The sequence below is a fragment of the Gopherus flavomarginatus genome, chromosome 11, assembly GCF_025201925.1.
Source record: "Gopherus flavomarginatus isolate rGopFla2 chromosome 11, rGopFla2.mat.asm, whole genome shotgun sequence".
In the NCBI taxonomy this organism is placed as follows: Eukaryota; Metazoa; Chordata; order Testudines; family Testudinidae; genus Gopherus; species Gopherus flavomarginatus.
In genome coordinates this window covers 11,751,370-11,769,540 of record NC_066627.1, presented here as the reverse complement: position 1 = coordinate 11,769,540, position 18,171 = coordinate 11,751,370, and the positions used below count along the sequence as shown (strand labels likewise).

At 42.7% G+C, this 18,171-nt stretch overlaps 1 protein-coding gene across 1 annotated transcript; it reads left to right on the top strand.

The window, feature by feature from the left end:
* Nucleotides 1-1,584: 1,584 nt before the first annotated feature.
* On the top strand, nt 1,585-2,526 carry LOC127031205 (olfactory receptor 4D9-like). Its single transcript, XM_050917972.1, has one exon. It carries the CDS (start codon nt 1,585-1,587, stop codon nt 2,524-2,526), a length of 942 nt encoding a protein of 313 aa, XP_050773929.1.
* The last annotated feature ends 15,645 nt before the right edge of the window (nt 2,527-18,171 follow it).

The window sequence follows — 18,171 nt, the reverse complement described above, 5'->3', positions numbered from 1 at the left end:
AGGATACTGGGCTAAATGGACTTCTTGTCTGATCCAGTATGGCCGTTCCTATGTTCACATAGTAACATGGCCCTATCCATAAAGGAGGAGACATTTCAGGCTGGCTGACATTCTTTGGCAAAATCTATTTCCTGTAGAAACGTATGCTTTCCTCCAAACCCAGTGTTTGGAGAGGAAAATCTTGAAGTAATGAAAAAAAGAGATAAAATGGAATGGTGCGAGACTGAAAGTATCATGGCCTAGTGGAGTGAGCATGGAACCAGGACTGCAGAAGTCTCTGTTCTTTTCCTGGCTTTTTCAATGTCTGTCTGGGGGACCTTGTACAACTCACTTCACCTGCCTGTGCCTTGGTTCTGCATTTGTTGAATGGGTGTAATGATACCAACCTCCTTTGTAAAACACTTTGAGGTCTTTAGATACAAAGAGCCAGGTACTGAGAGTATTCTTTATAACAACAGATTTCAAATATGTTTGACTCCCCACCAATAAAAAAGAATTAAAGTTAAAAGTTAAATTTCAATTTGAAATTAAAAAAAACCAAATCCTTATTTACAAATTAAATGAAAAATGGGATTTGATTACCAGTGATGTGAACATTTTCATTTTCTTGCTTTAGAAATTTAACCATGAAAAATTGGAAATACTGACAATTTCTTGGGAACATTATTGGGAACATTTTTTTGCCAACTACTTCTAGAGATTTTTGAAAATGTTAATGGGAGTTGAGCATCCATAACCCCACAGTAGTTTTCAATATTTATATCTCGATTGATTCATGGAAATATTTCGGTGCTCACAGCTTTTAAATAGAGGTATTTAAAAGTAAGCACCAGAATCCATGGACATCTCAATTACAGTAACTATATTTATTTCAGATGTGGGGAACACATGCAACTTCTGCTAAAGAGAATAAGATTTAATTCCTTCTCTTCTTGTAGCCACTAGAAGGGGACAACTACCATTGTTTTGTTAATGTGGGCTACAGATGCTCAATACCTCTCATATCAAGGCCACAGGTTGGGTATGTGAATCCCGTAAATCAGTGGTTCTCAACATTTTCAATCCAATTTCTCTTCAGTCTAGACCAGGAGCTACCTGGGACTTCCCTGCCGCTTGTCAATATAGGAAGGGCATTTTGGTCATCGTGGTCTCCTGACACTTCTTTGTGACCTGCATTTTGAGAACCATTGGACTCTGAGAAGTCCAACTTAAAAGCACTCTCTGAAACTCACATTCAACTCAACCCCTGACTCTCTGGGCCTTAGGAGATGTGCAGCATCAGAACTGCAGGAACGTAAATGGAGACAGCAGTTAGACATGAGCTTGAATTGTAGGCTGCTCTCCTTCACTCCCAATTACCTCAGAACTGAGGATGACCACTGGTGTAGACTCTAGGGTCTGCTGAAGCAGGGTTTCCCTCCACTGAGGCTGACTGAATTTAGTGAGCTAAGAAAATTCCGAAACCAAATTCAGTTAAGAGGAGTTAATACTTACTTAGCATTAGTAATTTAAGGAGAGAGTAATAAGACCTTCTTCATATTAATTATTACAGTTGCCTCTGTAGGAATGTTTTGAGGCTAGTAAATGGAACAGCAGAACCTCACTTCCACAATGACAGAATTTGTCCTTTTGGGACTCACCCAGAGTCCTGAGATTCAGCGATGCCTCTTCATCATCTTCTTCATAGTGTATCTTACAACCTGGCTGGGAAATGTTACCATCATCATCACAGTGATAACTGAGCAACAGCTCCACTCCCCCATGTACTTCCTGCTGGCCAACTTGGCTTTCCTAGATGTCAGCGACTCATCAGTCACTGCTCCCAAATTGCTGTTGGGTCTCCTCTCTCAGCACAGAGCCATCTCATTCAATGAGTGCATCCTCCAGATGTTCTTCTTCCACTTCTTCGCTAGTGCTGCAATTTTAGTTTTTGTGTTGATGGCAGTTGATCGGTATGTAGCTATCTATAAACCATTGCGTTACTTGAATATCATGAACCGAGGTGTGTGTGTGGGCCTGGTGGCAGGGGCATGGATGGGTGGATTGGCTCACTCAATTGTTCAGATCGCACTGGTCCTCCAGTTGCCATTTTGTGGTCCAAACATCCTGGATAATTTCTACTGTGATGTCCCACAAGTCATCAAACTGGCCTGCACTGACACCTACTTGGTTGAGTTGCTGATGGTCTCCAACAGTGGGATGTTCGTCATAGTAATGTTCATCATCCTGCTCATTTCATACACCATCATCCTAGTCAAGATAAAGAAACACGTCACAGATGGGAAGTGCAAAGCTCTGTCCACCTGTGGAACCCAGATCACACTTGTGTGTTTACAATTCATACCTTCCACCTTCATCTACGCTCGGCCCTTCCGGAAATTCCCCATGGACAAGTTGGCCTCAGTCTTTTTCACTCTAATCACCCCAATGATGAATGCAATGATCTACACCCTGAGAAATGCTGAGATGAAAAAAGCCATCAGGAAACTGATGAGAAGAATCCTTTTCTCACAGAGGAAATTATAGGGATGGAATTTATCTTGGATGAGCTTTTTTTTCCATTTTGTAATAATTATCCTGTATGAACTTCCCATCATATTAAATGTTTTCATTCATAATTCCTGTATGTGACATGGGGAAAAATTGCATTGGTGAGCCTCTTCACATGAAGTTTTTATTCGTGATGTTCAGGTGCCAAACATAGTATTAATTCCTTATGCATTCTACTTGACCTTGAGCTAGAGATCTCTGCCATTTTCTTCATTGGAAGGATTTCCCAAACTTTATTTTTCCATGGTACTAATGTTGGTGGATCTGTCCTTCTCCAAACATGAGCCCAGACAGATCTGGCTACTAGCAATAATGGTGAATCGGTCCTTCCCTGAGTCAATAACCAACTTTGTACTATAGCTATGAGTTTGAAAGGTGGCCTAACTTTAGTAATCTTGAAAGATCTATTTATTTTCTCATAACGTTGTAATATTTCTGTCAGATAACCTTAGGGCATCGATATACCTCCATATTTTCTCTAGCTCTTATGACTACATTTTTTATATATTTTCCTGACCTTAAATAGAGTGAATTACCTTAAGTAGAAATGAAGTAATTGGTAATAATTTGTGTGAATAGTTACACAAATAGATGTATTTTTAGCCTTCCTCCCTGGAGCTCCACCAATCTCCCCTCCACCAGAAGTTCTTTGTGCCCCTCATCCTGCCCTCCTCCAATACCAGGGCCTCCATCCTTCCCCCATAGCAGTGGTTCTATGTCTGCCTTTGATTCCTAAAATAGTCCCTGAAATTTTAGAACTGATCAGATGTGCTATTCAAAAGTTTTCAGAGTATATAGACAGACAGATAGAGAAATGCTGTCGAGTTGATTGTGAGACCTTCATAGGCTTGGCCAACCAATGAGAATCAGGCCCTTTGAGGTGTCATTTTCATTAATTAGTGGGTCCATCAATGTTAACATTCTTCTAAAACTTGGGCTTTCTACATTGTATTATAAAGCTTTTAGTCTCAATTAAGCAAACAATTGCATATTCATATTTCTTGTGTGTTCTTTTAGGATATTAATTTCCATAAATTCATTAATACAGATTAGTTGGCTGATGGTTGTATGCCTTTTTCCTCCTGTACGTAATATATTGCATTTTATGACCTTGAATGAATATCTGGGTTATTTTTGGTGGGTGTTAATCCAGATGGGGAAATGGCTTCCTCTTATCAATGTCAAATTACGCTTTTCAAGTGTCATTATGACACCATGGTTGTTTCCTTTTTGTGTCTGTCCAACCTTTTAGGGGGTGTCATAAACAGATAGCTAAGGGTTAATGTCTCTTTCATCTGAAGCACCTGACCAGAGGACCAATCAGGAAACCGGATTTTTTCAACTTTGGGTGGAGGGAATTTTGTGTCTGAGGTCTTTGTTTTCTGTCTGCCTGCTTTCTCTGAGCTTTGGAGAAGTAGTTTCTGCTTTCTAATCTTCTGTTTCTAAGTGTAAGGACAAAGAGATCAGATAGTAAGTTATATGGTTTCTTTTCTTTGGTATTTGCATGAATATAAGTGCTGGAGTGCTTTGATTTGTATTCTTTTTGAATAAGGCTGTTTATTCATATTTCTTTTAAGCAATTAACCCTGTATTTTGTCACCTTAATACAGAGAGACCATTTGTATGTATTTTTCTTTCTTTTTTACATAAAGCTTTCTTTTTAAAACCTGTTAAAGTTTTCTTTACTGGAAAATTTCAGGGAAATTGAGTCTGTACTCACCAGGGAATTGGTGGGAGGAAGAAATCAGGGGGAGATCTGTGTGTGTTGGATTTGCTAGCCTGATTTTGCATTCCCTCTGGGTGAAGAGGAAAGTGCTTTTGTTTCCAGGACTGGGAACGGAGAGGGGGAGTCACTCTGTTTGGATTCACAGAGCTTGTGTCTGTGTATCTCTCCAGGAGCACCTGGAGGGGGGAAGGGAAAAAGGATTATTTCCCTTTGTTGTGAGACTCAAGGGATTTGGGTCTTGGGGTCCCCAGGGAAGGTTTTTCAGGGGGACCAGAGTGCCCCAAAACACTCTAATTTTTTGGGTGGTGGCAGCAAGTACCAGGTCCAAGCTGGTAACTAAGCTTGGAGGTTTTCATGCTGACCCCCATATTTTGGACGCTAAGGTCCAAATCTGGGACTAAAGGTATGATATGGTGGTAGCGGTGGGATAGAGAGAATCCAGAAGCCAGTAGGAATATTATATTTTTCTTTTCTCTGCTAGGGGCTTTTAAGCAGAGAGAAACAATTTGGTTTTAAAAGGGAACCAGAGAGAATTTTTTTTTCTTTTCTGCTCTCTCTGGCAAGTTTCTGGCTTGCATATTAAGCAAGGAGCCATTAAGCTGTGACAAAAGAGTCTTTTGTGACACAATAGCACTCCCATTAGGAGGCAAATACCAGCACTATATACATGGAAATAAAGTGGCTTTTCTAGTTTACGCTAGAGGAAGAAAGGGAAATAAACACTGTTGCTAGGCAGACTTCAGGAGGCAACAGAGAGCCTGCAGTTCAGACAATAAACACCGGAGGGCACCCCAACACAAGAAAACACGATGTCACGAAAACCAGAGGCAGTACAGCTCGAGGCAATGGAAAAACAGATGGAACTGCTCAGAACACAGATGGCCAGAGATGAGGCAACTCACAAACAAGAGATGGAAAGGCTACAAAAACAAGAAGAAGTCAAAAATCCAGCCCACCACCGAGACATGGAAAAACAACAAAAAGAGATGGAACTCCAGAGGGAAGCCCACCGACAGGCCATGGAATTAGAAAAGGCTAAGCAAAACACAGCCAACCCTAACAACCCTGCGCCAATTATCGTTCCACAGCACAGGAAATTTCCCACCTACAAGGCAGGTGTTGACACCGAGGCCTTCTTGGAAAATTTTGAAAGAGCCTATCTTGGGTACAGCATCCCTGAAGACCAGTACATGGTAGAATTGAGGCCACAGCTCAGTGGACCTTTAGCAGAGGTGGCAGCTGAAATGCCTAAAGAGAACATGAACGACTATAAACTTTTTCAAACCAAGGCCAGATACAGAATGGGGATAACCCCAGATCATGCCCGTCGGCGTTTCAGAACCCAAAAGAGGAAACCAGATGTGTCATTTCCCAAACACGCCTACTACGTTGGGAAAAATTATGAGGCCTGGATATCAGGACACAATGTTAAAACCTTGGAAGAACTGCACCTCCTCATACAAATGGAGCAGTTCTTGGATGGTGTTCCTGAGGACATAACACGGTACATACAAGATGGAAAACCCAAAAATCTCGCTGAGGCGGGGGAGATTGGAGCCAGATGGATGGAAGTGGCAGAAAGCAAGAAAGCTACTGTCAAGGGGAACGATTACCCCAGGGGGCACACCGACCATAAACCCTACAACCGAGGACAGCCAAAGACCCCACATACCACCCAAGTCAAGCCACAGACACCCTACTCTTCCATCTCACCAGTCTCCAGTAACTCACCTCGGCCCAGTGACCCATCAGATGGAAGATGCTTTAAGTGTAATGAACTGGGACATATCAAGGCCAACTGTCCAAAGAACACCATGCGAGTGCAATTCATTACACCTCCATCACACCAAAGATCCCCAGGCCCAGATGCCTCTCAAATACCCTTGGAGCGAAGGGAAAATTTGAGAGTGGGCGGAAAGAAGGTTACTGCGTGGAGAGACACGGGGGCACAAGTGTCAGCTATCCACCAATCCTTCGTTGACCCCAAATTCATCAACTCAAAGGCCAAAGTTACAATTTACCCCTTCATGTCACAAGCTGTAGACTTGCCTACAGCTGAACTGCCTGTCCAGTACAAAGGCTGGTCAGGAATGTGGACTTTTGCAGTCTATGACAATTATCCTATCCCCATGCTACTGGGAGAAGACTTGGCCAACCAGGTGAAGCGGGCCAAGCGAGTGGGAATGGTTACACGTAGCCAAACCAGGCAAGCTTCCAGACCCATTCCTGTTCCTGAACCGTCCACAGACGCCCCGTCTGGGTTACCAGAGACCCAGACAGAGGTAGTGGACCCGGATTCCATGCCAACCACTGAAACAGCCACAACACCTCCAGTCCCAGGCCCGGAACTGGAACAGCAACCAGCACCAGCAAGTGCAACCACATCTTCAACCTCAAAGCCAGAGGGTGCCAGCGAGCCAAAACTGGCAGAAGCAACAGACAGCCATACCCAAAAGGCTCAGCCAGAGCCTGAAATAACCTCAGGTGCACCAGCGGAGAGCGATTCACCAGCAACGGAAACAACCCCATCACCTACATTGCTTCCAGAGGGACCAAGCCCAAATCCACAGTCTGAGGAAGAACTGGTGACCCCAGCCTCAAGGGAACAGTTCCAGACTGAGCAGGAAGCAGATGACAGCCTTCAGAAAGCTTGGGCGGCGGCACGGAGCACCCCACCGCCTCTCAGCTCTTCTAATCGATCCTGGTTTGTTATAGACCAAGGACTTTTATACAAGGAAATTCTTTCTGGTGGACACCGGGAAGAATGGCAGCCGCAAAAACAGTTGGTGGTTCCAACTAAGTACCGGGGGAAGCTCTTAAGCTTAGCCTATGATCATCCCAGTGGCCATGCTGGTGTGAACAGAACCAAGGACCGGTTGGGGAAGTCCTTCCACTGGGAGGGGATGGGCAAGGACATTGCCAAGTATGTCCGGTCTTGTGAGGTATGCCAAAGAGTGGGAAAGCCTCAAGACCAGGTCAAGGCCCCTCTCCAGCCATCTGGGCCCTTTCCCAAAAAAGACGCCCAGAGGAAAGCAATACGTACTGACTTTAGTGGACTTTGCTACCCGATGGCCGGAAGCAGTGGCTCTAGGCAACACCAGGGCTAACACTGTGTGCCTGGCCCTAACAGACATCTTTGCCAGGGTAGGTTGGCCCTCCGACATCCTTACAGATTCAGGGTCTAATTTCCTGGCAGGGACCATGGAAAAACTGTGGGAAACTCATGGGGTGAATCACTTGGTTGCCACCCCATACCACCATCAAACCAATGGCCTGGTGGAAAGGTTCAATGGAACTTTGGGGGCCATGATACGAAAATTCATCAACGAATTCTCCAATAATTGGGACCTAGTGTTGCAGCAGTTGCTGTTTGCCTACAGGGCTGTACCACATCCCAGTTTAGGGTTTTCACCATTTGAACTTGTGTATGGTCACGAGGTTAAGGGACCATTACAGTTGGTGAAGCAGCAATGGGAGGGGTTTACGCCTTCTCCAGGAACTAACATTCTGGACTTTGTAAGCAACCTACAAAGCACCCTCCGACACTCTTTAGCCCTTGCTAGAGAGAACCTAAAGAATGCTCAGGAAGAGCAAAAGGCCTGGTATGACAGACATGCCAGAAAACGTTCCTTCAAGGTAGGAGACCAGGTTATGGTCTTGAAGGCGCAACAGGCCCATAAGATGGAAGCATCATGGGAAGGGCCATTCACGGTCCAAGAGCGCCTGGGAACTGTAAACTACCTCATAGCATTTCCCAATTCCTCACTAAAACCTAGAGTGTACCATGTTAATTCTCTCAAGCCTTTCTATTCCAGAGACTTACAGGTTTGTCAGTTTACAGTCCAGGGAGATGATGCTGAGTGGCCTGACGGTGTCTACTACGACGAAAAAAAAGACGGTGGCGTGGAAGAGGTGAACCTCTCAACCACCCTGGAACGTCTGCAGCGGCGACAAATCAAGAAGCTGTGCACTAGCTTCGCCCCATTGTTTTCAGCCACCCCAGGATGGACTGAATGGGCATACCACTCCATTGACACAGGTAATGCTCACCCAATCAGAACCCCACCCTACCGGGTGTCTCCTCATGCCCAAGCTGCTATAGAACGGGAGTTCCAGAACATGCTACAGATGGGTATAATCCGCCCATCTACCAGTGCATGGGCATCTCCAGTGGTTCTGGTACCCAAACCAGATGGGGAAATACGCTTTTGCGTGGACTACCGTAAGCTAAATGCGGTAACTCGTCCGAACAACTATCCAATGCCACGCACTGATGAGCTATTGAAAAAGTTGGGACGTGACCAGTTCATCTCTACAATAGACTTAACCAATGGGTACTGGCAAGTACCGCTAGATAAACCTGCCAAGGAGAGGTCAGCATTCGTCACCCATGCGGGAGTGTATGAATTCAATGTCCTTCCTTTCGGCCTTCGAAATGCACCCGCCACCTTCCAGAGGCTGGTAGATGGTCTACTAGCTGGACTGGGAGAATTTGCAGTTGCCTACCTCGATGATGTGGCCATTTTTTCAGACTCCTGGCCCGAACACCTACTACACCTGGAAAAGGTCTTTGAGCGCATCAGGCAGGCCGGACTAACTGTTAAGGCCAAAAAGTGTCAAATAGGCCAAAACAAAGTGACTTACCTGGGGCACCAGGTGGGTCGAGGAACCATAAACCCCCTACAGGCCAAGGTGGATGCTATCCAAAAGTGGCCTGTCCCACGGTCAAAGAAACAGGTCCAATCCTTCTTAGGCTTGGCAGGATACTACAGGCGATTTGTACCACACTACAGCCAAATCGCTGCCCCACTGACCGACCTGACAAAAAAGACCCAGCCAAATGCAGTTAAGTGGGTTAAGTGGACTGATGAGTGTCAAGATGCCTTTACCCAACTTAAGGCAACGCTCATGTCTGACCCTGTGCTCAGGGCCCCGGACTTTGACAAGCCATTCCTAGTAACCACGGATGCATCTGAGCGTGGTATAGGAGCAGTGCTCATGGAGGAAGCAACAGATCACAACTTCCATCCTGTCGTGTTTCTCAGCAAGAAACTGTCTGAGAGGGAAAGTCACTGGTAAGTCAGTGAAAAGAAATGCTATGCCATTGTGTACTCCCTGAAAAAGCTACGCCCATATGTTTGGGGACGGCGGTTCCAACTACAAACTGACCATGCTGCACTAAAGTGGCTTCATACTGCCAAGGGAAACAACAAAAAACTTCTTCGTTGAAGTTTAGCTCTCCAAAATTTTAATTTTAAAATTCAACACATCACAGGAGCTTCTAACAAAGTTGCTGATGCACTCTCCCGTGAAAGTTTCCCAAAATTCAGTAGTTAAAAAGTGTTCTTAAAATGTAAAAGTCTGTTAGTTATATACTTAGTAGTATATGTAAAGGTGCATGTGTTGTAGTAATCTGTTTATTTTAAAGTTCTAAAAGGAAATCGCCGCCAGTGAGCTTCCCCACTGTCTGCAATTTGAGGGGCGTGTCATAAACAGATAGCTAAGGGTTAATGTCTCTTTCACCTGAAGCACCTGACCAGAGGACCAATCAGGAAACCGGATTCTTTCAACTTTGGGTGGAGGGAATTTTGTGTCTGAGGTCTTTGTTTTCTGTCTGCCTGCTTTCTCTGAGCTTTGGAGAAGTAGTTTCTGCTTTCTAATCTTCTGTTTCTAAGTGTAAGGACAAAAAGATCAGATAGTAAGTTATATGGTTTCTTTTCTTTGGTATTTGCATGAATATAAGTGCTGGAGTGCTTTGATTTGTATTCTTTTTGAATAAGGCTGTTTATTCATATTTCTTTTAAGCAATTAACCCTGTATTTTGTCACCTTAATACAGAGAGACCATTTGTATGTATTTTTCTTTCTTTTTTATATAAAGCTTTCTTTTTAAAACCTGTTAAAGTTTTCTTTACTGGAAAATTTCAGGGAAATTGAGTCTGTACTCACCAGGGAATTGGTGGGAGGAAGAAATCAGGGGGAGATCTGTGTGTGTTGGATTTGCTAGCCTGATTTTGCATTCCCTCTGGGTGAAGAGGAAAGTGCTTTTGTTTCCAGGACTGGGAACGGAGAGGGGGAGTCACTCTGTTTGGATTCACAGAGCTTGTGTCTGTGTATCTCTCCAGGAGCACCTGGAGGGGGGAAGGGAAAAAGGATTATTTCCCTTTGTTGTGAGACTCAAGGGATTTGGGTCTTGGGGTCCCCCGGGAAGGTTTTTCAGGGGGACCAGAGTGCCCCAAAACACTCTAATTTTTTGAGTGGTGGCAGCAAGTACCAGGTCCAAGCTGGTAACTAAGCTTGGAGGTTTTCATGCTAACCCCCATATTTTGGACGCTAAGGTCCAAATCTGGGACTAAAGGTATAATAGGGGGAAATAATCAATGTGCTAAAATCTGTTAGAACCAGATGCCAACATAGTGGAGAGGTGCTCTATAAAGCCATAGATTCCTAGAGTATAAGCCCAAAATGGACCAAAATATCCTATGGTCTGACCTTCTGTATATCACAAACCATTAGATTTCACCTGTTTACCCCTGCATTGATCTCAGTAACATGATTTTGGATATGTTGCCCCTTTTTGACACAAGTGGATAGCCAGAGTTTGGGACCTGATAGCTCGTTCCAAGTGGAGGTAGAAAATGACAATAAAATCTTGTACTTTCTTTGATGCAATCTTGTTTATTTACAAGGAATGTACAAATTCCTGCTCTCTGTAGGAGAAGGAACCAAAGAGAAAAGGAGTAGTTTCATAGTTTACAGATCCAAGCTTAGTTCATCCACAAACCCAGAATCTCCTTGTAGGCTCTTCTCAGGTTCACATTTTACTTACAGTCTGCTGCTTTGCTTTCTTCCTTTCGCTCTTGTCTCTCCCTGTTTCATACCAGACCCAGAGCTAGTCTTTTACACGTGCATACAGGCGTGTGCACCCACACACACACTCACACCTCTGCTCATAACAAGAACACACAAATGGGCTTCTTTCTATTATTTCACTGTCATCTTATTTTCAACACACCAAAAATGCCAAAAGTACTGACCTTTTGAAATGTCAAAAATAAGATAATTATAGACTAAATATTTCACTCAAAAATGTTGGCGTTTTCCTTGACACTTTCCAATTCCTTTGTTTTTAACTTTTCATTTTGCAAACTCATCTGATATTTCCCCTTGAAAATTTCTTCAAAAAATCAGTTCTCATTGAAATTTCTGTTTTTTTCTAAAGAAAAAAAATCAGTTTTGTTTGTGTAAGCAAAGTCAGGACGAGCTCTACCTGACATCTGGTGGTGAATTATGGCGAGTGTGGAACAGAATTTCAGGGGCTGATCTTGTTTGCATAGGAACCCCCGCTCCTCCTAGCATAGCCCATGGCAGCCTAAAATGGTCACTTTGACAGCTGTGGGATGCTCAGTTTCTCTGTTCTTACCCTGATTATGTGAATGAGGGACTAAGAACCTGTTTTATGACAGAGAACTTCACCATCAACTAAGTAGCACTAGCTAGACAAGGGACTTGGGTTCCAAAACCCAGTGAATTGAGAGAGGTTAGGGACTAGTATGGGTATGGTAATGGGTAAGTAACTCTTCCACTCTGTTTCACACTGATTAGACCTTATCTAGAGTATTGTGTCCAGTTCTGGGTGCCAAATTTCAGGAAGGAAGTGGACAAATTGGAGAGAGTCCAGACAAGAGCAGCAAAAATGATTAAAGGTCTAGTAAACATGAGCTATGAGGAAAGATGGAAAAAAATTGGTTTGTTTAGTCTGGAAAAGAGAAGACTGAGAGGGGACATAATAACAGTTTTCAAGTATATAAAAGATTGTTACAAAGAACAGGAAGAAAAATTGTTTTTCATAACCTCTGAGGATAGGACAAGAAGCAATGGACTTAAATTGCAGCAAGGGATGTTTAGGTTGGACATTAGGAAAAAATTCCTAACTCTCAGGGTGGAATAAATTTCCTAGGGAAGCTGGGGCATCTCCATCATTGGAGATTTTTAAGAGCAAGTTAAACAAGCACCTGTTAGGGATAGTCTAGATAATCCTTAGTCCTGCCATGAGTGCAGGGGACCGGACTAGATGAGCTCTCGGGGTCCCTTCCAGTTCTATGACTTTATGAGCTTTCAAACGATACCTCACAAGGCATACTTTGTGCAAAATATATCATACCCTTTTAAAAGGTTGAAAAGACTGTGTGACTAAGTGGGGTTTTCCCCTTGTTATGTTGCATGTGAGTCTTACTGTTCTGTACTAATACTGTGTGCACCTCAGCTTCCCTGTATACTGCACCAATGCCTAGGTGTTTGGAATTGGATTTGTGACTTTTGCTGAAGTCCTCGGGGCAGATGAGGCTGCCCAACTGCCTGCACCTAACCTATGGCCGATGCCCTTCATAACCTGAGAACTAGGAGAGAGCATGCTTTCAGAAGTCTTAAAGAGTAACACTTTGATGCAGAAACTACAGAACCCAAGCTACCAAAAAAGAAAATCAACCTTCTGCTGGTGTCACCTAACTCAGATGATGAAAATGTCACTCTGCACTGTTTTGGATCATTATTGGGGGGTACCCATCATCAGCATGGAAGCATGTCCTCTGGAATGGTGGTTGAAACATGATGGGGCATATGAATGTTTAGAATATCTGGAATGTAGATGCCTTGCAATGCTGACTAGAAAACTGCCATGTGAACACCTGTTCTCACTTTCAGATGACATTGTAAACAAGAAGAGGGCAGTATTATCTCCTGCAAATGTGAACAAACTTGTTTGTCTTAGTGATTGGCTGAACGAGAAGTAGGATTGAGTGGACTTGTAGGCTCCAAATTTTTGTACTGTTTTGTTTTTGAATGAAGTTAGGTAACAAAAAAAATCAACATTTGTAAGTTGCACTTTCATGATAAAGAGATTGCACTCCAGTACTTGTATGAGGTGGACTGAAAAAACACTTGTTTTGTTTGTCATTTTTACAGTGCAAATATTTGTACTAAAAATAATAATATAAAGTGAGCCCTGTACACTTTGTATTGTGTGTTGTAAGTGAAATCAATATATTTGAAAATATAGAAAAATATTCAAAAATATTTAATACATTTCAGTTGGTATTCTACTGTTTAACAGTGCGATTAAAACTGTTATTAATCATGATTAATTTTTAATTGTGATTAATTTTTTTGAGTTAATCACGAGTTAACTATCATTAATCAACAGCCCTAACTGCTACACAGAGTGGGATCATACATGTAGGAGACCACTTAAAATGAAGTGGGCAATTAACACTACTCTGTTGAGCTGTCAGCAGGGCCCATAGGGTCCAAAGGAGCTACAGCCAATTTACACCTGCTCCACAACCAATGTGAATTAAATATTTTTAAATGCCATGTTGCATTGCACCTACAGCTCAGTGAGCCTTTTAAATTAGTGCTATCTGCAGTAAGAGAAAAAATAATGTAATGGCTGAGCAAGAAAGAAAGAAAGAAAGATGAGGGTTAAAATTGGTTAAAGGAATCATTCACATACATTCATATATTAATGGCAAAGTTCTTGGTTCAGGCTTCTAGCAGTGATGGGATAAACTGCTGGTTTGTTAAGTCTCTGGATTCTTCAGTCCTCAGTCCCTTGGTTAGAATGCTCTCAGTATACGTTCATAGACCAGAGGTTAGAGCAGGAAAAAGGCAAAATGGAGATGTTTCCAGCACCTTTTACAGTTTTGCTCAAGTGAAGGGAAACCCATTGTTCTCACTGTGGAAAATTACAGGTACAAGAAGGTGTTTGGAGTTACATAGGCTTTCATGTCCATGCATGATTTCACTTAGTCATAGCAGGAAAGTCCATTAAGTGTAGGTAGCCATGTTCCATTGTGAGTTAAGTGTTCTTTAATGGGTCATTCACTTGAAAAGTTCATTCACAATGTGCTCGCTAAATACCTTGTGGGTGCTACCCAGAAGCAAACATTTGACATACAGGAATAGAGCTAAAGCTCATAACTTCAGATGCAAAAATGAAACATGCATACCAATCGCATAATCATATTCAGCAAATCATAGTGTTTCTATTGACACCTTACTTGACACACTTTGTGTAAGATTTGTTGCAATTATATAACAGTGGTAGCAACAATGATTTACATGGTCATATTTTAATCAGATAACATCACAGTTCCTTGTAGGGGAGAGCCATTGTTCAAATCCCTTTCACCAGGCAGCGTAAGGTATTGAATTTGAGTCTCCCACTTCCTGGGTAAATCCTTTAACTCCAGAGCTAACGATTATGAAGGATGCTGCCTCCCACCATCATGGACACAGAGCTGTGGTTGTCCTCAGTGGGCATTAGCAGGGGAGTGAGTAGAAAACAGCTCAACAGCATGGGCCCAATGTATCTTGGGTACAAATCTGCTGATTTCATTGGAGAGGCACCAGGAATGATCTTGGTCCTGTGGCTGGACCTGAGCATTCTGAGCAGCATCCTGAGCAATTAGAGCAGAAACAAAGGGTTGTAGAATAGTATCAGAGGGTAGCCGTGTTAGTCTGGATCTGTAAAAGCAGCAAAGAATCCTGTGGCACCTTATAGACTAACAGACGTTTTGGAGCATGAGCTTTCGTGGGTGAATATCCACTTCCTCAGATGCATCTGAGGAAGTGGATATTCACCCACGAAAGCTCATGCTCCAAAACGTCTGTTAGTCTATAAGGTGCCACAGGATTCTTTGCTGCTTTTACGGTTGTAGAATGTGGCACAAATGATTCAGTGGAGTCTTGATCCAAACTGTGAGCTGTGACTGGGATATCCAGAGTGACTTCATGGAATTAGGTGCCAAACTCATATTTACTGGTCAATGGGAATTAAACATCTTACATCCCTTTGAATACACCAGCCTTAATGAACAGAGATTTCTGTCTTGTCCCCTTGTATTCTACTTGTCTTTGCATTGCCCTAACCCTGAGTGGCCAGATGATTCGTCCAAGGATCTGAAGTCTGACATTTTTCTGTAGTATATTTAGAAGCTCAGGAGGCAGCTGGGCAGTTTTCTGCCACTCTGCATTCCCTAGAAATGTGCTTCTACCCTGCCCTGGAGGGACCCTTTCCAGATATGACAGAGGATTCCCTTCTCCATACTTGGACATCTCTATAGTAACAGAAAACAACAGTGCAAATATAATTCCAGTGATGTTGATGTTTGTGTGGCAGGGACACATCTTCTAGGGATTGGACAAGGATCCTCAGTCCATATCTGAAGGCCACCATGAAGCCATCAGAAAGTACTAACTTCTCTCTATTTATAAAGCGGTAAGTAAGTTTGGAAGTGTAGGTCCATGTCTTTAGGCCTCTCCTAATCTAGGAAAAATACATGGGCCATACAGCACATCATTAAAGTGAAAAGAATTGGGATGTAGCACAAGAAGAGAATTCCACTGTCAATGAGCCATCGGTTGTTAGATCACTGACCTCAGCAGATTCCGGTTACACTGGTGTAAATTATTAGACAAGAGCAGAAACTCTGTAACATGATGTTAAAATAAGGCCTAGCTTTGGGAGGTGTTACTCTTGTGACGTCAGGAGTTAGCCTTGGTAGGCAATGAATAGACATTGGTATTTACTGAAATATATATTATAACACAGCAGTATACAAAAGCTGCATCTTGATTTATGTCTTCTAGATGCTTGAGTGAGCTTCTACCCGCTTGCATTTGAAGAACTGAATGAATACAGCAACCCATATATGTGTGCATAGTAATGTTACTTTTAAAATACTTTTGACTGAGGTGACGTCATGGCCTCTTTTTGGTTACATTCCATGAATAGTCCACCAATGCAGACATGAATGTTCAAGGAAGCAGAGAATGTGAAGGAAATGGGATGGGATTCATCAAAAGACACAAGGAAGTTGAGTGTTGAGCACCCAATGGAAGTCTACAGCAGTTTCATGTCTAATTACCTTAGGCCCAGTTGACAGTCTTATTCATATGCCCAAATCCAGAAAAGCACTCATTCATAAATTTATCTTTAAGCCTGCAATGGGACTTCCAACATGTTTAAAGTCAACAACTTGCTTTTTCCGGATCAGTGCCTTTAGTTCAGAATATTTAAAGGAGATGAGTTTTAACTTCATAATCACTGTGTGTTCGGACAAGAATGCTAACAACATTTTGGGCTGTATAAGTAGGGGCATTGCCAGCAGATCATGGGGTGTGATCGTTCCCCTCTCTTCAGCATTTATGAGGCCTCATCTGGAGTCCTGCATCCAGTTTAGGGCCCCACACTACAAAAAGTATGTAGAGAAAATGGAAAGAGTCCAGCAGATGGCAATAAAAAATGATTATGGGTCTGGAGCACATGATTTATGAGGAGATGCTGAGGGAACGGCATTGTTTAGTCTGCAGAATAGAAGAATGAGGGAGGATTTGATAGCTGCTTTCAGCTACCTGAAAGGGGGTTCCAAAGGGGATGGATCTATACTGTTCTCAGTGATAGTAGATGACAGAACAAGGAATAATGGTTTCAACTTGCAGTGGGGGATGTTTAGGTTGGATATTAGGAAAAACTTTTTCACTAGGACGGTGATGAAGCACTGGGATGGGTTACCTAGGGAGGTGGCGAAATCTCTTTTCTTAGAGGTTTTTAAGGTCAGGCTTGACAAAGCCCTGGCTGAGATAATTTAGTTGGGGATTGGTCCTCCTTTGAGCAGGTAGTTTGACTAGATGACCTCCTGAGGTCCCTTCCAACCCAGATATTCTATGAGTCTATGGTTTACACCAATTGACAATCTGCCTTTCCATTTTCCAGAATCTGGATTATAATTTGTCAATGTACCTGGTCAGGAGAGAGGATCAGAGCATGTTAAAATGTAACCAGATGAAACAGCTAAAAGTTCAAACACTTAATAGTAATCAAGACCTGATTGTAAATGAGCACTGGGCATGAAATGGTCACAGAAATTCTGTGGTGAATAATGGTGACATTAATCCTTTTAAGAAAATCATGATCTCAGCATTTGGTAGTCAGGAAAGAAGTTGAAGCACAGTAATTTAAATGGATCATCTATCTATCTATCTATCTATCTATCTATCTATCTATCTATCTATCTATCACACTCTCCTTTAATCTCACTTATATTATATTCACAAATATGGTAGTAATAATAACAGTAACAATAAGCAGCCAACTTCTGTGATCCAGGGCATGTTTGATCACCTTTGGATCCTTGTGGGATAAAACACCCTTGGCCAAATCCAGATCCCTTTAAAGTAAATGGCTAAATCCTAGTTGTTATGGTTACAGGCCTAGTTGCATCTATCACCTGTTAGGGATGGTCTAAATAATACTGAGTCCTGCTTTGAGTGCAGGGGACTGGACTAGAAGACCTTTTGTGGTTCCTACCAGTCCTACAATCCTATGATTCTGTCATTCTCTGGTCTCTCTGAATGCACATCTTCAGATTTGTGCTTCATGCCTACACATTTCATAGGGTGGAAACTCGTGATTCTCTCACTTCTATACTGAGACCCAGGCTACAGCACCGAGTGCACCAACCATGATTTCTCAGCTAGTCTGGTTAGGTTTGGGTCCTGCAGTTCTTCCCACAGAGCTGTGACCAGTCGTAAGTTGAGTGACCAGCTGGTCTTTTCCAAAGTATAATTTATTTAGCACAGCAGGAGCAAAGAAAACTGTGCTCAGACACATCACTACTAACAGACTAAAATCCCATCAGCATTAAAATAATCATTTGAACAGAAACTCAGCCATCCCTACACTGACAGAAATTATTTCTCATCTCTTGATCAACATGGGAATCAAAAGTTGAGCCCTCTCCCATGAAAGGCATGACACACTGACACCCCCAGTATGTGGAGAGAACAATAAAGAAAGAGGGGAAAAGACACATGCGTCTAAGCAACCATACCCCA

What these genes read in the sequence shown, in the direction of transcription:
- LOC127031205 (XM_050917972.1), top strand. Translation starts at nt 1,585, where the DNA reads ATGGAACAGCAGAACCTCACTTCCACAATGACAGAATTTGTCCTTTTG.